Source organism: Plecotus auritus, assembly GCF_963455305.1.
Source record: "Plecotus auritus genome assembly, chromosome: 5".
Classification (NCBI taxonomy): domain Eukaryota; kingdom Metazoa; phylum Chordata; class Mammalia; order Chiroptera; family Vespertilionidae; genus Plecotus; species Plecotus auritus.
The window spans coordinates 82067875-82085530 of record NC_137776.1 but is presented as its reverse complement, the minus strand read 5'-3'; the positions used below and the strand labels follow the sequence as shown (position 1 = coordinate 82085530).

Below are 17656 nucleotides of genomic sequence, written 5' to 3'. Positions count from 1 at the left end.
GAACCAATCCCCCACAGATACCTAGGGGCAGCTAAGTTTCTGGGGAGTCAAAAGTTATATGCAGATTTTTCCTGCACAGGGGGCACCCCTAACCTCTGCATTGTTCAGGGGTCACCTGTAGTAGGAGATAAAGCTAGAGAGCTTCTAGAAGCCCAGGTCATGCAGGCTCCTGTGTGCACAGCTGCGTCCATAGTCTTTCAGTGCCAGGAGGAGCCTTTGAAGACTTCCTATGGGGCAACTGAATCTTCAGTTTGGGGAACTAGTGGCACTGAGGAGGGTGGGTTGAAGGGGTGAGAACCCAGAAACAGTGTCTTAGCCCAGGGCTTCTAGGAAGCAGGCCTAGAGGCAAAGAGTCAAACATGACTAGTTATTAGGGAAGGAGGTGCAAGGCCAGGCAGTAAGGCTGAAGGAAGAGGGAAGGGACCAGGAGAAGTGCAAGATAACGTGAAAGAGCGTGTGACCATGCTGGGCCTGCTCACAGGAGCCCCACGGACGCAGCGCAGGCACTGGGCCCTCTGGACCCCCTGGCAGGTTGTGAGAGCACTCTCCCTTAGCACACCTCAGCTGTAGCAGAGAGAAAAGAGGGCACTCTTATTGCCCTGCTCCCTTCTGTTTCTTGCTTCTCATTGGCCCTGGTTCACCTCAGAAGGATCTAGAGCCCCTGTACTTCTGGGTGCTTTTTAGGAATGAGGACCTCATTTCCCCATCCCATGGAGTAGCTTCTTCCCAGCCTGACAGTGGAGGGCAGCCCGGCTTGTGTGACACCGTGTGAGAAGTAGAAAGAAGAGCAGGCAGTCAGGGAATGAGACGGTTCATACATCATGTTACCATTCAGACAAGAAGCTATGCTCAGATATGACAGAACAGGACGGGACAGACGCCCAGAGTGAATGAAGGAGGCTGGTTGTAGAGAAAGATTTACAAGATCTTCACTCACAAGTGGACAGGCCAAACCCAGCCTTTCAAGTAGTTACATCACAGCAGTAGATCGTAAAGAGCTTCGGTGGCTAGGTTGGGGCAAGGCATACTCAATGGCATTGTGATTTATCCATATGTGTTTGTAAAACCATGGAGTGGACCAACTTCTGCATGTGTGGGGGAAATGTGGAAGCTACTACTTTAAAAATGATTTAGTTTACAATGGTCATAATAAAGGATTAGACTAAAGAATTCGATCACAAGTGTCAGGACTCTTCCTGCCAAAATGACAAAACCCAGTTTTACTAGCAGGGGCCTGAGTGGAATGAGCTGCCTCTGAGAACCCAGGGAAGAGCAGGGGCGCAGCGGGATTGAGAAGTAACTGGAACTGTGGACCAAGGCCTGCCAGGATGCGAGCTCCCTCACCTTTGGCCTTGTCTGTGTAAGGACTTCCGTTTTCTCTTTGACTGTAGCCTGACCCCATGCAGCAGGACCCAGCGGGTTCATTCAGCAGCCTGGTTTGGAGCTCACTGCTTTGTCCCTGCGGAGGGATTGCTCTTCCACACCCATCCAGCTCTTCCAGGAGAGATTGCCCACCGGCTTAGCATGCACCAGGTGCTCTCCATGGACCAGCCAATTCTGGGCAGGGCTGCAGACTTAGTATTATTTTTAAATGACAGGTCACAAGGTGCCATGTGGAGGAGGGGAAATGTGGGTCCAGGATGTGTATGTCTGCAGTGGAGAGCAGAGTGGTTGCTGAGGAGAAAGGTACATAGTATCCACTGCAACCAAAAGCTCAGAATACTGCCATTTGCCAAAAATCATTCCTGCACCCTAATTCCCCAGCAAGAGCAAAGGGCTCCTGGTCCTCTGGTTCTGCCCTTTCCCTTCCCCCTGCTGCAGAATCACATGCTTGTTGTGTTGGATGGAATCGTTTTTCCAGAAGCTCTCTGTTCAGGCTCTGAAAAATCTCACTACCAGCTCTGCAGACGGCCCTGCCCGCAGCTGTATCCCAGCAGCTAAGACTCCCTGCAAACCCCACTCTCCTTCCCTCGCAGCTAGGTGACTTAAATTTTAATCTGTTCGGTAGGTTGTTTTTGATGGGAATTTAAATTGAACTGGATACTGAGAGCATGATGGGGCTGCTAGCTGCTGAGCTGGGACCTTCTGGAACCATTTCTCACGGCCTGAGACGGGGATGGCGTGCTGAGCTGTCATACGCAGTGCCAGGCCCCCATGTCTCAGCAAATTTGTAGCTAATCTTCCTTGACCTTGGTCTTTTATGTCAGGGAGGGAAGGCTTCTAGTCTTGGATCAACAGGACACCTTCTTCTATAAGGGAGGGGAGGGGTGTGCTGCCCTCCCCCGTACCCCCACCTCCCACTTTTGGCCTTCCCACGGGAAGGGCAGGCAGGGCTATGCTTAATAAGAAACCTTAGCACCCGTTTCTTAAACACAAAAGATAGCAGTCTTCCTTAAAAGAGAGATGCAAGGGGATCCTCCAATGTCTCTGTGGCAGGAGCTGAGCCTGCCATGTGGTGGCAAAGGTGCAGGCTTTGAAGTGATACGTATTACTTTCTATTCTTTCTTGATTGCATATATTTTTTTATTGTTCCCTCTAATTGTGAAATATATTAACTATAGCAAAAATACCCACCACCCAGATTTGCAGATGTTCACATTTTTGCAGTATTTTTCTTTAACAGAGGAGTGATATATTACAAATACCATTAAAGCTCCATCTACCCCCCCCCAAACTCTCCCTCCCTCCCTCCTCAGTGATTACTATCCAATGTTGGGATCTGTCATCCCCATGCCTGGTTTTGTACTTGATTATAAATGTCCATATGTAAAAATATTGTCCATATACACTACATTGAATAGTATTGCTTCACATGGTTAAAAAATGGCATTTAGCCATACAAATACTTTTGCAATCAGTCCCAGTGCTGCTGCTTACTTGTAGGAACCATGGACAAGTTGTGCCACCTTGAGCCACACACAGATGTGTTAAGATGCTGGTTGTATAAATCTTGACACAATCCAGATGAGCGAGGATCAAAAACTAAAGAGAAGGAGACAATTTTGATATTATGGAGGCAGAATCAGCAGTGCTTTGTGGCTGATTTGATGTGTGGAATGACGGGTGATTCTTGTACGGGTAGCTCACTGGGACAGTAATGTCAGTCGGAGACTGGGAGCATGGTGGGGCAGTGATGCCACCCTGGGATAGTGGGCTGTGATGGCGTCCCTTCTCCACCTGTGGGGTTGGAAGTGTCTGCAGCACACTCAGGTTCAGGAGGCAGCTGGGTTTGGGACCTGAAGTTCAGGCAGCCATTCTGAGCTAGAGATTCCTTTTTAGGTTCCTTTAGCCTCCAGTGAATGTGAACATTGCGGGGGGGGGGGGGGGGGGAGGGGGGGAGGGGGGGTTGCTCAGTGTGGGTGGCTCCCACGTCACCTTTACCTGGAATCTATAACATGATTCATGCTTGCCAGTTTCTACAGAACTCTGACAGGTGGCAACAGGAGATCTGGTGGGATAACCCAGTGGCCAATCAATTTCAAAGATTAGAGTTATGTTTGAAACATCTTTTTTCCTTCTGATAACCTTTGTGACTTCCTTGATCATGAAATTACATGCTCTCGTGTTAATAAGCTCATAAACTTCATTAGCTCCTACATTGCTTCCTGTATTTGCCTGAACTTGTCCCCTTGCTACACTTCAAGGAGCCCTGGGGTTGCTGGCCTACCTGGTATCCTAGCATTCCCTTCCCTCCCTTCCCAGGTATTTTTTTATTGTTCTCTCTTATCCTAGAATCCTAGTATTGAGTCTGTCTGCAGCGAGTGTTTCTCCCCAGGACAGGAGCCGGGGGACCACTCACGTGCTCCTTGTCACTCACTGCCGACCTGGTTCAGGGCCTCTGCTTCACCTTCACTAGTTAGCAGCTGGTTTTCACATGGAAATGTCTCCCTTTGCTTGAAGGAAAGATGCCTGCCCCTACCCCTACCCCGGTCCCTGCCAGAAGCCCAGTAAAATGTCCTGGCAGGCCTCCTTCTGGATGATAGGAATCGACCCAGTAGTGTGAGGTGGGGAGGTTTGGGCAGCTGCTGTCACTGTAAAGGTCTGACCTGGGGAATTGAGGGCAGGGAGCCACTGTGGATGGGACGGGACCCAGGAGCAGCTCTGCGCCCTGGTTTTCTCTCTTCTGTCTCTGCTTTCTTTCCTCTCTCCTCTCTCTTCATCTCCCATCTTCCTCCTTTCTCTTTTCCTCTTCCTCTTCTTCCTCCTCCCTCCCCCTCTTCCTCTGCTCAGCCCTCCCCTGCCTCTCTGTATCACTGTTGCTAGGTGATATCTAAGGCTCAGTCACTCTCTTTCTCCCTCTTCCCTCCATTCTCTCACCTCTTCCCCCCAAAACTGGCAGCTGGCCTATAACTGTATCTGAACTTACCTCTGGCCTATAGTTGCCCTGACTCCAACACTGAATGATCTTCTTGCTTGAAAGCCCAGGGCCATCTGGCGGTAATCTCTCTGTGAACAGGATTCAGCTCCTGAGAGAGGGCCATTGGCTCAGCTCCTCTTCTTGAGCTGGACACACTGTCCCGGCTGCTGGCCAGCAAGGAATGGGTCCCCCACAGTCCAGCTGCAGCCTGGGCCGGTCAGCAGTGGCAGGGGTGAGCGTGGGAATGGAGTCTCTGAGAAGGGGTTTGTGGGGGTACAACTAGCCCAAGAACTATGTCCAAGAACCCTTCAAATGAACTTACATTAGACCAGGATGGTGACCCTAAATTTGGCTCAAGCTCTGGATGGGAAGTCACTGTTTATAAACTGTTTGCCATCACTTCTGCACTAATTCAAGGGTATACATCTCTGAAGTAATGAATTTACCATCTCCCAGCCACACCAAACGTGCATGAAATTAAGCTTTCAGTCAAAGTGTTCATTGTATTCACATGTTAGGGTGTAGGGATGGGCTTGGCTGACTCCGAACAGCAGCCTGGAGAACATGACCTGTGCTTTTCGGTCATGAAGTCTTTAATAGTGATTTGAAACATGTACCCCCAAAGTTGAGAGTCCTGTGTAATATTTGTCACCAGGATAGTGAATGGCAGAGGGCAGACCCTGCACCCCGCTCCTGATGTCACGAGGAGCTCCCCTTGTTGTTGGAATGAGGACCCAGCCTCTGGGGCGGCAGAGAAGTGCTCTGCGCACTGATTCACACACCTATATTCCCTGCCATCCTAAGTCACAAAACTGGCAATGACTGCATTTGCCTGGAGTGTCTGAGGACAGGCTCAGACACAGAAACCTTGTCCCACTCTCGTAAAACTGGAAAGCATTGCAGAGCGGAATCTTCCAAATTAAAAAAAAAAAAAAAAGCAGCCCACAAACCCAGCTTATGCAACTTAGTCCCACAGAAACGTGCGGAGGAGGGAAGTGTGCTTGTTTCCGCTTTGCAGGTGGTTTTGATTTGATTCTGACAATGTGCCTCAAAATTTAGTCCAGAGAAGAGGTTTGGTTTTGCAGCTAATAAAAGTAAAACTACTCTCGGATGACTAAGGCTCATCAGGGTTTACATTCAGTCTGTTTTTCACTTTTGCCTACCTGGACAGTCTTCTCTCTCCAGCTGCCAAGTCAATCACCATGGATTCTGGGAAACTCTCTCCTCATGATGCAAATTAGGTGGGATCTTGTTCTGACAACATGAGTTAATCATCACTAGAAATATTGGCAGGAGCTGAGGATTGTTTGTGCTCCTCGGGGACAGCTTAGTGTCTCCGGATAAATAATTATTCAAGTCCAACTTTGCCTTCCCCAATCTCCTCGCCCATAGGCAGACCAGCCAGAAGCAAAGTGTTGGGTCCCCTGGTAATTTACCAAGCAAGGATGATACTCCCAAACATTTGGCCTTAGCTAGCATTGATATTCAATAATATGCCACTATATAATGTTTCTTCTTGCAAAATTGTACAGTTTGTCATATGACCATTTTTACCCTCAAAATCCAGTCAGATTACTTTTGAAAGGAATTTTAGGAGTTGGACTGCAACGTTTCTGCAGTGTTCGTGTTAGGAACTCCCATGTCTGTGTCCCCAGCTTTGAGACAGGTGGCTATAAGGATGGAAAGACACGAGGAATGCCTTCTTCTTGTGTCCCCTCTACAGAATAAGAAGATCTACCTGGACATTATTCACACATACATGGAAGTGCATGCTACCGTTTATGGCTCCAGCACGAAGAATATTCCCAGTTATGTGAAAAACCATGGTATCCTCAGTGGGCGGGACCTGCAATTTCTTCTCCGAGAAACCAAGGTGAGTTTTTGGTAGTTTGGTAAAAATACATCAGTGATGTTTTCAGGTTTGTTTCAGCTGGTGTTGAAAATGGGATCAGAATCTCTCTCATGCTTTCTTTTCAAAGCTACAGTAGTTCTTTAGGTTATTTTTGGGCAGTGAAAAGTCAGTGAATTGTGGAAGGAGGTTGCCATAGTGTAAAACCTACTCACTGAGGACCTGCTCTGGACCAGGTATCCCGTGAGGGGCCAGGGTCGGGGGGCAGAGTTTCAGATGGGGCAGTGGCTTTCGCAGCAAGCCTGGGTGCTTAACTGCCCCACCTCCTCATCACCACTGTTCACGGAATTGGTCCCCCAGCCAACTTTTCCTCTCATGTCCTCGCTTGGGCTGCACACTGAAGGAGTTCAGACAAGGGAAAAACCCCTTCAGGCTCACGGAGTGGGGAAGGCGTCCTGAGAGATATAAGAGATGAGAAACGGAGGGGTGTGGATGTTCCTGGCCTGGGGACAGACAGCAGTGAGAGCCAGGTGCTGGAGGTGGAGATAATACATTCAGGAGAGAGCCGGAATCCAACCCGGCTAGTCTAACTAGTGTTGGGAAGTAGTAGAAGATGAAATCTGATAAGGGGCCAAGGGGCTGGCTGGTTGTCAGGGACAGAGACAGCGTTCAGACCACATGGTGCAGGGAGCCAAGGAGCCCTGGATGGATGATGAATATGTTGTTTTGACAACGCAGGGAAGTCTGCCCAGTGTCCATAACTCTGCCATGAGGTACCAAATGAAATCAGGGGACTTACGAATAGACCAGAGTTTGGTTTCGAAGGGTTGGTAGTGTATTAGGTAAGCTTTCATGTTTATTGTTAAGCTTTCTTTTACGAATATTACAGATATTGACTGAGCAGTTCTGTGGGCCAGGCACTGTGCAAGGGATGCAGGGTGAGGGGAACAAGCAGACCCTTGCTCAGTGTTTCCTAAAAGACGAGCAGCTCATTCTCATAGTGAATGTTTCGGCTCTGGCCCCTGATGGAATGTGTTTTCATCCTCAAGGTAGGGGAGGGAGGCTGAGTGCATGAACTTCTGTGGCCTAATAGGGCTTTATACTCATTGTGGGATACTTTGATTTTGGAAAGTACTAGTATATTCACATGTGCTATCCTGTTTAATCCTTACAACAACCTCCAGAGGTAGGCAGGGCAGGTAGTATTGTTAACTTTATTCTCAACACGAGGAAGCAAGCTAGAGAGCTGGGCTTGCCCACAGTCCCTGAGGTCGTCTGGAAAGTGGCTGTAAAGGGTGACTTTTTATTGTAAATTAAAGCTCTGCTGGCCCTTGACACCCCATCCTCATGAATAAGCACTCAAACATTTAATGGATACTCTCCAGCCAAAAACTGCCTCAGTTTCTCCATATGTAAATGCATCGGACCATTTCTACCTCCAAGCCATTGTGGGATGCCATGACTAAACTAGCTTGATAAGTTATTTATGTCCTTGGCTGAAGGTGTGGTGGTCTGAATGGGGACTTTCTTTCCTTACAAGGTCACCTGTAGTCTGAAGCCTGCAGCTAGGAAGGCACTGTGTCCTCAGCTCGCACTGTGTGCTTCCCATTCACCTTCTGTCCCAGGCGGTGTGTTAGACTCATTAGAATATGTGGGTCCTTTGGTGGCAATGCTGTTTTGCCATTTGCCTCATTTTTACCTTTCCCCACGTAGATTGTGGGAAAAACTCAGGCTCCTTTCAAATTACCTTTGGCAGCACGGGTTTTCAGCAATGTGACGTTGCTGTCTCATACACTTCCATTAGCCCAGCCTCGTGAATGTCTTACACTGCCTTGAAAATTTCAAAGGAGCTCTTATTACCTACCATCCATTTACCTGTTCAGAAATGAGAAATAGGCTGGGGCTCAGGTGCCCTCTGTCCAGGGAAGGAAAGGGCTGAGGCCTGGACGTCCCAGGCCACCAGAGATTGCCTACCAACCAAGGGTTGCGGCTTCAATGTTGAGTGTGAGGGGTGTATATTTATCCTTGAAAAATTGTTCCTTCAGAGGATGTCACTGGTCCCATTTTGTACTGCCTGTTCAGCTATCTAGAATATATTAACGTATTTTAAGTAGAATTATGGCTAAAACAGTTGGCAAATATGATGGAAATGAGGCAGTATACTGCCAAGACCCCCGCCCCCACCCCTTACTCCAGAACTAGCAGCAGGCACTAAATGAATGAATCTTGAGCTTTGAAATAATGACACTGAAGATCAGTCAGGCTTTACATATATAACCCTCTCTGCCTCTTACTCCTTTCTGTGTGTCTCTGAGCAATTTAAAGGCAATTTATTACAACCCACATGGAAGCGAGACTGGAGATGCAGAGGAGCAAATGCATGCGGGATGAGTGGCTTTTAGGCTCCTTTTCGGGAGAGGGGAGCGAGCCTGGCGCTCCTCAAGGTTTAGAGACAGACCGAAATGATTGATGCTTAATCAGCTTCTGACTCATTCTTTTTCTTTATGAGCCATCTTCAAATCTGCACCAAGCCCGGGAAACCGTCTGCTCAGCAGAATTTGGTCTTGGCCTGCCATTAGGGCCAGGTGTCATTAGCAGGCGCCAGCTGCGGTGCGCCCACAAAGACAGGAGGAATTCAGTGGCACCGACATCAGGATGAGAGTGCTGGGAAGTCCTGGACTTCTAATAGGCATATACATTTGGATGGAGTCATTGTTTATCAGAGGAGGAGACAAATCATGGAATCCTGCAGACTCCAGGAGTGCAGGTTAAGCCAGAAAATCCACACATTTTCACTTTGGTTTAAGTCCCCATCTCTTTTCATGTGACTTCTTCCTTTCCTTCCTAATTTTAACCTCTTCATGCCCACTCCCCCTGGTCTCCCCATGGAAGTTCTTGTACAATGGGTGTTTCTCGTCCTACACTGGATGGAAGAGCATTTAGAGAGAGCCAGAACATGTATCTCCCTTTTTTAAAAAAATTGTATTTTATTTTTATTGACATTATTACAGATGTCTCCCACCCCCACCCTCCTTGCCCCCCTCCACCCAGAACCCTCCCTTCCCTCCCTCTGACCCTAACGACACGGTTGTCTGTGTCTATGGGTTATGCATATATGTTCTTTGACTAATCCCTTCGCCTTCTTTCATCCTATCTGCCCCACTCTCTCCCCTCTGACTTCTGTCAGTTTGTTCCATGTATACGTTCCTCTGTTTCTATTTTGTTTGTCAGTTTATTTTGTTCATTAGATTCCACATGTAAGTGAGATCATATGGTATCTATCATTCTCTGCCTGGCTTATTTCACTTAGCATAATGTTCTCTAAGTCCATCGAAGCTCACATACCTCCCTTTCTACAGCAAAAGTTTGAGAACAAATTCTGGCTGTGGGAAACCAGGCAGAAGCCACTGCTACTCACACTGTTGCTGCACCTCCTCTCTCTCCAAACCTCTGCTCATTCCCCTCTAACCCCAGTGGGTCACAGTTTCCGTGTCCTCACCATGTCAGCTGACAGCTTACCTGTGGGGCTCACCTAGAAGCTTGGGCAGGGTTGGAAGATACTGTCCCTATCCCATCCCATCCTCCTGTCTGATACTCCCCCTGGTCCCCAATCAACCATGGCTCTTCCCTCGAGCTTGGAGTTCTCTGAGCTGGGTATCATTGGAACTCATCTTAATGTGCCTTTCTCAGAAACCCAGGGCTGAGAAAGCCACCGCTGAGGAACCCAACCCTGTGGCTCTGTGGCAGAGGGCTTTGCTTGTTCTGTTTGCAGGTAGTTCTCATGCCTAGAATAGTGCCTGGCTTGTAGAAGGCCTTCAGATCATTAAGAATGAAGGAAGAAGTCAATATGAAATCTATTTGCCATCTGGGACCTTGTGGTCATGCCCTCTAGGAGTGACTTCTTGCTTTTCTCATGAATCACTCACCTGGGTCTCCAGGATCTCCCCAGCAAGGGGCACTTTCCTTCTGATGCCCTGACCTGCCCCTTCATGGCCCTGTGAGAGAGCCCATGAGCTTACTTACTAACGGAGCAGTCCACCCTCCAGTTCTATTTCAGATACAGACACACTCACCCTCAAGCAAGCAGTTTTCATCCTGGTGACCAGCACCTAAGTTATTCTTGTTCCAACTAGATGGAAAAAAGTTGCACACATATATTCCTCTCTCTCTCTCCCCCTCCCACATATATGTGTAGAATGAAGAGTATGTAGAGATATGATTCAGTGACCCCTCTGACTTCCAGAACAAAAGCATATCCCCACATCCAAATACACACGAGACATCCAGCATCTCCTCGCAGACACACTTGATTGCTGGAAAAAGCTAACCTATTAGTATGTATTCCTTTGCTCATTTATCTGCCAAATGAGTATTAAGAACTGGGTATGTGCCAGGAATTACTTTAGGCAATTTTGATACAGAGATAACTAAGGCAGTTTTGACCACAACAAATATAAAGGTGTCAGGGAGGAGACAAACAGGTAACTATAGTAAAAGGTGGAAAAGTACACAGGTAGGAGTAGAAATAATTTAAAATAATGACATCACAATACACCCTCCTGTGGTGCTGTGAGCAGGGTCAGCCATTCAGTTTTGTAAAGTGTTGCCCTGTGACTGGTAAAGCTGATGAAACATGGGGTGAGGCTGCTATGGAGGACAGAGTCCATCTCAGTCACTTTTCACACACTTAGCATATTCAATTCATCACTCTGCCCACGACTGCAGGGTTTTACTACAATAACAGCCATTTTCTCTAACCCTTACCTTTGCTAAGCTCTTCTGGGAGTCATCTCTTTGTGTCAAGAGTCCTCTGATCTGGGTACCACTGGAACCCATCCTAATGTGCTGGCGACAAGGCTGTTGAGCGCCTCGCTGTGGGGAGCTAAGGGGTCAGCCTGGTGTGGAATAAGGGTAAGGCGGGCTGGTCAGGGGCTGTTGCTCCAAGGAGTGACAGCTGAGCTGCCTTTTGTTAGGAAACCTTTCATACTGGCAAGGTGGAGATGGTCAGCATCTCAGTTTTAAATTAATCCATACCCTCTTACTCCACCTTCTCCATCTATAATGCAAACTGATTCCATTCATTTCTGGACTGGACCTTCCAGATGACTGAAGCGTAGGGAGTTTGAATTCTGATGTTTGTGTTTTGCTTTGTTTCTGAAAGGCCACTTAGGTAACTGGGCAGACTTTGGGAGTCGAGTCAGTAAGCTGGTCTCCAGGAAGTAGTCTTGGGTTTAGCATCAACTTTGGGCACTAAAACACACTTGTCTTTGTCTCCTGGCCCTTCTAGCTCTGTGCAAGAGAATTTTCAGGTAGTGTCAGTCAGGGACTTGGGGAAGCCATGAGAGGGTGTAGCCAAACCCATATGGGTGAGAATTTGGCTGCTATTGTCTCTCCTCGGCATTTGGGTGCCAAAGGGAAGACAGATGGCCAGAGAAGGGACCCCGCAGGCTACTTGAAATTGTCTCGATTACCTAGCCATTGTATGAATTTCCCACAGTTATAGAACCTGGGATATGATGGAGTTAAGATGTGAACCCTGGTCTCCCCGGTCCTAGAGCCTGTGCTGCTAACCACCTCGTTGTCCTGATCGTTTTGTGCCAATAATTAATTTAATGGATAATCTGAGGATCATTCACTGCTCAGACTTCCTTCTGAGCCACCTACCAACTTGCCTAATTAAAACTAGACAGAAAAGTGTATGTTCATGGTATGTTTCTTATTTTGTATTAACTTGGATATTCCTCATCAAAAGTGACTAGAAACTGATCAAACCCGTGGGGTCTTTCTGGGAAACTACCTTCCACAATTAAGGAATTCTTTGTGAAGGACTCCCCTGAGGAGGTGGAAACAGTTCCGTGTCTCCTTTCACACAGAGCGAGCATCTGAGTGGCTTCCCTGAAACTGTGGATGCACAGGAGTGCCCTAGTCTTGTGCCATGAATAAGACATATGGTGTGTCATCTGTTCCCTCTTGCTTAATATTAGTTGGGAAATTTAACTTTAGAGCATGTAATCCCTCTGTTTGGAAATGCTCATTGATGGAGCCAGAGTTGCAGCCCTGGAGCTCTTCTATCATCTGGAATATCCTCCTTAGATTCTGGGCTTCTGTCGGCCAGATGAAGGGTACATAAAATACCCAGTTTCCTCCTGAACAGTGAAGCCTCTGCACTTGAGTGCATTCTTGCAGTGTATCTCTTGCCCCTGTGCTGAGGAAATCTGAAAGTGGGCAGAATGCCAGGGAAAGAGGGGGTCCAGGTGAAGGTAATTCAGCGTGGTTATGGTACCAGTGTATGTGTGACAAAGTCGTACACACTCAGGAGTTTACGGAACACCCTTGTGATGATGAACTCTCTCTGCCCTACCCTGTCTTCATTCATTCCTGAAGCATGCTATTTGACCTTGATACATCTGTCCATCATAACGTCACAGGAAATGAGTGCACAGGAAACAAGAAAAACGTTGCTTATTGACAGAACAAAAAATTGTTTTGCGTTTCCAAATAACGTGTTTCCTGCATTTCTAACTATTGCAGTGAGAAAACATTGCCAAGTAACTGTGTGGTATTTGCTTAAGCTTCATGCTAAAATGGTGCAGCTTTGGAGAGTTAGCCTGGAGTGTTTGCTTCGTGTGCACTGAGGTATTCCAGTGCCAGCAGGGCAGAAGGGATGGTGCAAATTGTTATTCAGATATAATTAAACCTGGGTCACATTCAAGCCCATTAAGCAAGAGCCTCAAATCCTTTTAATTAATGGGTTCAGATTGGTTGGTCTGAAGGAGCTAATTAAATTTTTCCAGGATTTTCTATTTAGATAGACAAGTATCGTGCTTCCCACATTTCCTCCTAAGTTGTTTGCAGTTTGGAGTTGATGATGGGGCCGGCCCTCTATGGCAGGACTGATTCTCAGGGGTCAGGAAACGCCGAGTTCCAGGGCTCAGATTAAACCCACCTGCATGGAACCTTCATCTTCCAGCACCTTTCTTCTCCAAGGCATCTGGAAGCTCTCTGCCAGATAGAGGTCATCTTTCCCCCGGACAGCTGGTATATCCTCCCCAAATCAGATGGGGAGGGCAGGCCACAGAAATCAAAGCCTCAAGCGTGTTAACCCTGTGTTCTTCATATTTAACAGAGTTGAGGTGTCTTAGGCCTAAAACTTTCCCATTTTCTTCCATTTCTCCTGCTGCTATTAGGCATGCCCCTCCCCGAGGCACATGCTGCGGCCACACCCTGTACACAGAAATCCTCTGATAAATCTCACTCCGCTAGCGACAGAATAAGAATAAGATCCAGAAAAGGGGCTTCCAATGGCGTGGAGGAGCACCTGATACCCTGCAGCTCGCAGGCTCCTGTGTCCATGTTCCCCCCACCCCCAGTGGTTCTGCCTGAGAGATATGACCCAGCCAGCAGGGGAGCTCTACTGGCTTCTCAAAACCTCCTTTCTCTTAACACTCCCCACCCAGTGTCTTCATGGATGTTTCTGACAGTATAGCCAGTCCTCTCAAGGTTTGTAGGAAATGAGAGGTTATTCCTCCAAACAATGAAATGATTAAGTGCCCTGTTCTGTGCAAAAGAACATAATAGTTATAGGATGGGATGATCTTTCCTGAGAAGTAGAGATTTTAGTTTCTTGCCACGGAAAAATCCCTGTGGGGCTACATGACTCTCCAGTATGGGGAGCGTGGGCCATGCTCATTGTTCAGCCCTGGAGTCGCATGCCCGCCACATACATTCTGTGTCTTCCAGCATTGCCCAGGGAACCCGGCAGCCTGAATTCAGGACTCTCTAGGCAGAACCGTTCTAAATAACTGTTCAATTAAAGCAGCTGCCATGGAAGGATGGCAGAGAAAGGAGAATCCAGCCTCCTGCCCTGTCAGCTCTGCAGCATCCTCCCTTCCCTCTCTGTCCTGGCGGCATAGGTGTCCTCAGTGTGATGGCAGAAGGAGACGATGCCCTGGGGCCCCATTGTCCTTTGTCCCTTGCTCTGCCTCTGGAGACAGTGACTACAGAACTGGCTCCTGGTGTGGGCAGGGAAAGCACACAGGTCACCAAGCCCAGACTTGGACCTGCCTGGCAGTCACTGCAGCTCTGCGGCCCTGGGAAATACCCCATTGCAATGAAGTGCAGGGAGGCGTTTCTGTGAGATGTTTCATGTCTGCATCCAGGAGTCAGTGCCCCAGACCTGCAAGTCCTTTTGTCACCCTGCTCTCAGCTGAGGTTGCTGTGTGGACACAGAAGGTGTGTTTTTGCTGCCATCTATGGTCTGCTGCGGGAAGCACGCAATTTGCTTGCTGGGTATGGAAGCAGCCTTGCCCAGTTAGCAGCTTGGCACCCTCTCCACATGAGAAAATAAAAACCAAGATGTTGGTGTCCCGACGTGAAAACCCCATTATGAAAACCTATGTTTACTGACTTGCCATCATTTTAAAGCAGCTCCATTTGAACTGTAATCAAACTACCAAGTGACCTTGCTGTCCCCCTGCCCAGTGGCCCTGAAAGGGCCTGTTGTTCCCTTAGCTCAGTGAAGAAACCTTCTGTTTAGTGAAGCAAGTGTTTTTCCAATCATGCCTTCTGGTAAGTTACAGAACAATTATTGTTGGGTCTTGTTTTTGTTTGTTTGTTTTTATTTTAATGCCTCCATTTTCCTACTCCCTCAACTGCCTGACCCAATACTTCTTTACTTTTTTAGCAAAGGAAAATATGAGGACCCACACAGCTCAGGAGCCCGGAAGGTGCCTGGTACTGCTGTCAACTGACCTCCCTTCGCCCTGTCTCCCAAGGCCTGGGAGTCTTCCAGGCTTTGTGGGGCCCCCTCACAAGACTAGAGCACAGAATAACCCCCTGGGGCAGGGATGCCATTTCTGATTGCTGTGTTTACATGTGGTGTGCTTTTGTGTCTTACAGTTGTTTGTGGGCCTTGGGTTCCCCTATGAGGGCCCAGCTCCCCTGGAGGCCATCGCAAATGGATGTGCTTTTCTGAATCCCAAGTTCAACCCACCCAAGAGCAGCAAAAACACAGACTTTTTCATTGGCAAGCCAACTTTGAGAGAGGTAAGCATCTCTTAAAATCCTTCTACTGTTAATAACATGGTAATAGCTATGTGTTGAGTACTAAGAGTCCATGTAAGCTCACAGCCTTGGATGGTAGGTGCTACCAACTTCATTGAACATAGTTGGGTGGAAGGAGGGAGTTGAGGGGCTCAGAGATGAAGCACATGATGGCATCCCATAGCTAGGTGGTGGCATAGCCAGGATTTGAATCCATTTCTGCCCCTTCACAAAGTGGGATTTTTTTTCATTCCTCCCCAACTCTATCTTAATGCAGACACCTCCCGCTGAATGAGCTGAACTCTGATTTTCTGAGTGGTTTATTATGAAATAAGGAAGTCAGCTGATTAGCAGGTATTTTTGATGGACCTACTCTCCATAGTGAGCTGTGAGGAATAAAAAGTGGGCTGCAGATCCTTGAAGAACCATCAGCCTTGAGAAACAGGATGCATCTGGGTGACCAAAGTGATGTATCTGGTGTGTTAGCCCACCGTCAGCAGGCGCCACCCTGAGAAGCAGTCCAGCCATTGCCCCAGCTGTTTGCAGAAGCTTTATTCACGGGTGGGGAACGACTGATCTGTGGGCCAGATAAGGCCTGCAAAATCATTTGGTCTGACCCTGCCAAGGCATCAGGGGTGAGTTAATAAAAGGTTTGACCAAATATAGCAGGCTAATTTTGTATGGCCTGAGAATGATGTTATAAAAATCCAAATGGCCCTTGGCAGAGAAAAGGTTCCCCACCCTTGCTTTATTGTAAGTGCCTTCAGAGATCCTCTTGAAAATCCACAGTGGGTGATGAATCACCAATGGAGGCAGTCAGATTTTATTTGGGGCAATAAACAGAAGGCTTGTAGAGTATGTGAGTGACTAAGCTGGGTGTTGATGCAACTGGTTCTAAACAGGTGCGTGAAAGAAACCATGGGATTGATTTTCTATTATTCTGATGTAATCTGTGAGTGGCCGTGTGGGCTGCTGGCGAGGAGGAAGCCTGAGTATTGGCATCACTGCTGTGTCCTTGTCCTTTAGGGCCTTCTCCTAGGACAGTGGTCGGCAAACTGCGGCTCGCGAGCCGCGGTTTGCCGCTCTGTTGACTGATGAGTTTGCCGACCACTGTCCTAGGATAATCTGCTGGACAGCGCTCCCCTGACATAGCAGCATATCACAGCACTGCTAAAGCATTCAGTGTGCAATGCTGCCACTTCTGAACATTTCTGGGTCCATTCTCCCGACCCCCAATACTACTTAAAATGCATTTTTCATGATTATTCTGTAGTGATCAGCGATCTTACCAATTCACAGAGTTGATTATTTTGAGAATTCTTTCCTCTGACCCTCTAAATCATTGCTGAAATGCCAAAGGAGATGAAGGAAGAGCAACAAGATCTGTAGATTATCCTCAAAAAGTTGAACCTGTGGCCCGGATAACCTGAGACAAGGCCTCACTGTGTGTGTGTGTGTGCTTGCTTGCTTTTTCCTTCTGCTAGTTTAATACATTTGAGTCCTTCGTTCTGGGGAGTGGTTTCTTTTTGGGAGGTCATTCCTCAGCAACACTCACACACACCTGTATGCCAAGTGCTGTGGGAATGCAGTCTTTGGAAAGGGTTGAAAAGATGCTCCCAACAGTGAGAACATCTGGATTTAGGAGCCTCTGCTTTGGCATGTGACTGACTTCTTTAAAACTTTGGCATTTGGGGTAGAAAATAAGAGCTAATAAATGATCCCTATGTTTTAATGTAGAGGAAGGAAATCTCAGAAGTTCTATTTCTGCCCATGTGTATAATTATTTGTTAAGTTTTAAAAATATTTTTGTGATAAAATATACATAATGTAAATCTGACCATTTTAAGATTTTTAAGTATACAATTCCCTGGCATTAAGAACATTCACAGCCAAAACCGGTTTGGCTCAGTGGATAGAGCGTCAGCCTGCGGACTGAAAGGTCCCGGGTTCGATTCCGGTCAAGGGCATGTACCTTGGTTGCGGGCACATCCCCAGTGGGAGGTGTGCAGGAGGCAGCTGATCAATGTTTCTCTCTCATCGATGTTTCTAGCTCTCTATCCCTCTCCCTTCCTCTCTGTGAAATATCAATAAAATATATTTAAAAAAAAAAAAGAACATTCACAGTATTGTCCAACCATCACTACTCATTATTTCCAGAATTTACCATTGCAAACAGGACCTCTGTGCCAATTAAGCAGTAGATTCCTATTCTCCCCTCTGCATAGCCTCAGGCATACTCTGTTCCCTCTGTTTCTATAAACTTATACATTCTAGATACCGAATGTAAGTAGAATTATATAGTATTTATCCTTTTGTGACTGGTACATGTCACTTAGCATAATGTTTTCAAGGTTTATTCATGTTGAAGCATGTGTCAGAATCACTTTTTTATTGTTCTTAATCCTTAC

At 47.3% G+C, this 17656-nt stretch overlaps 1 protein-coding gene across 3 annotated transcripts in view; it reads left to right on the top strand.

The window, feature by feature from the left end:
• Positions 1–17656, top strand: part of MGAT5 (alpha-1,6-mannosylglycoprotein 6-beta-N-acetylglucosaminyltransferase) — a 409267-nt gene that overhangs the window by 356523 nt on the left and 35088 nt on the right. For all 3 annotated transcript variants that reach the window (XM_080670056.1, XM_080670057.1, XM_080670058.1), the window contains 2 exons: positions 6081–6230; positions 15105–15251. In XM_080670056.1, the coding sequence (XP_080526182.1) occupies positions 6081–6230; positions 15105–15251 (297 nt within the window). The remainder of the gene's footprint in view (positions 1–6080; positions 6231–15104; positions 15252–17656) is intronic.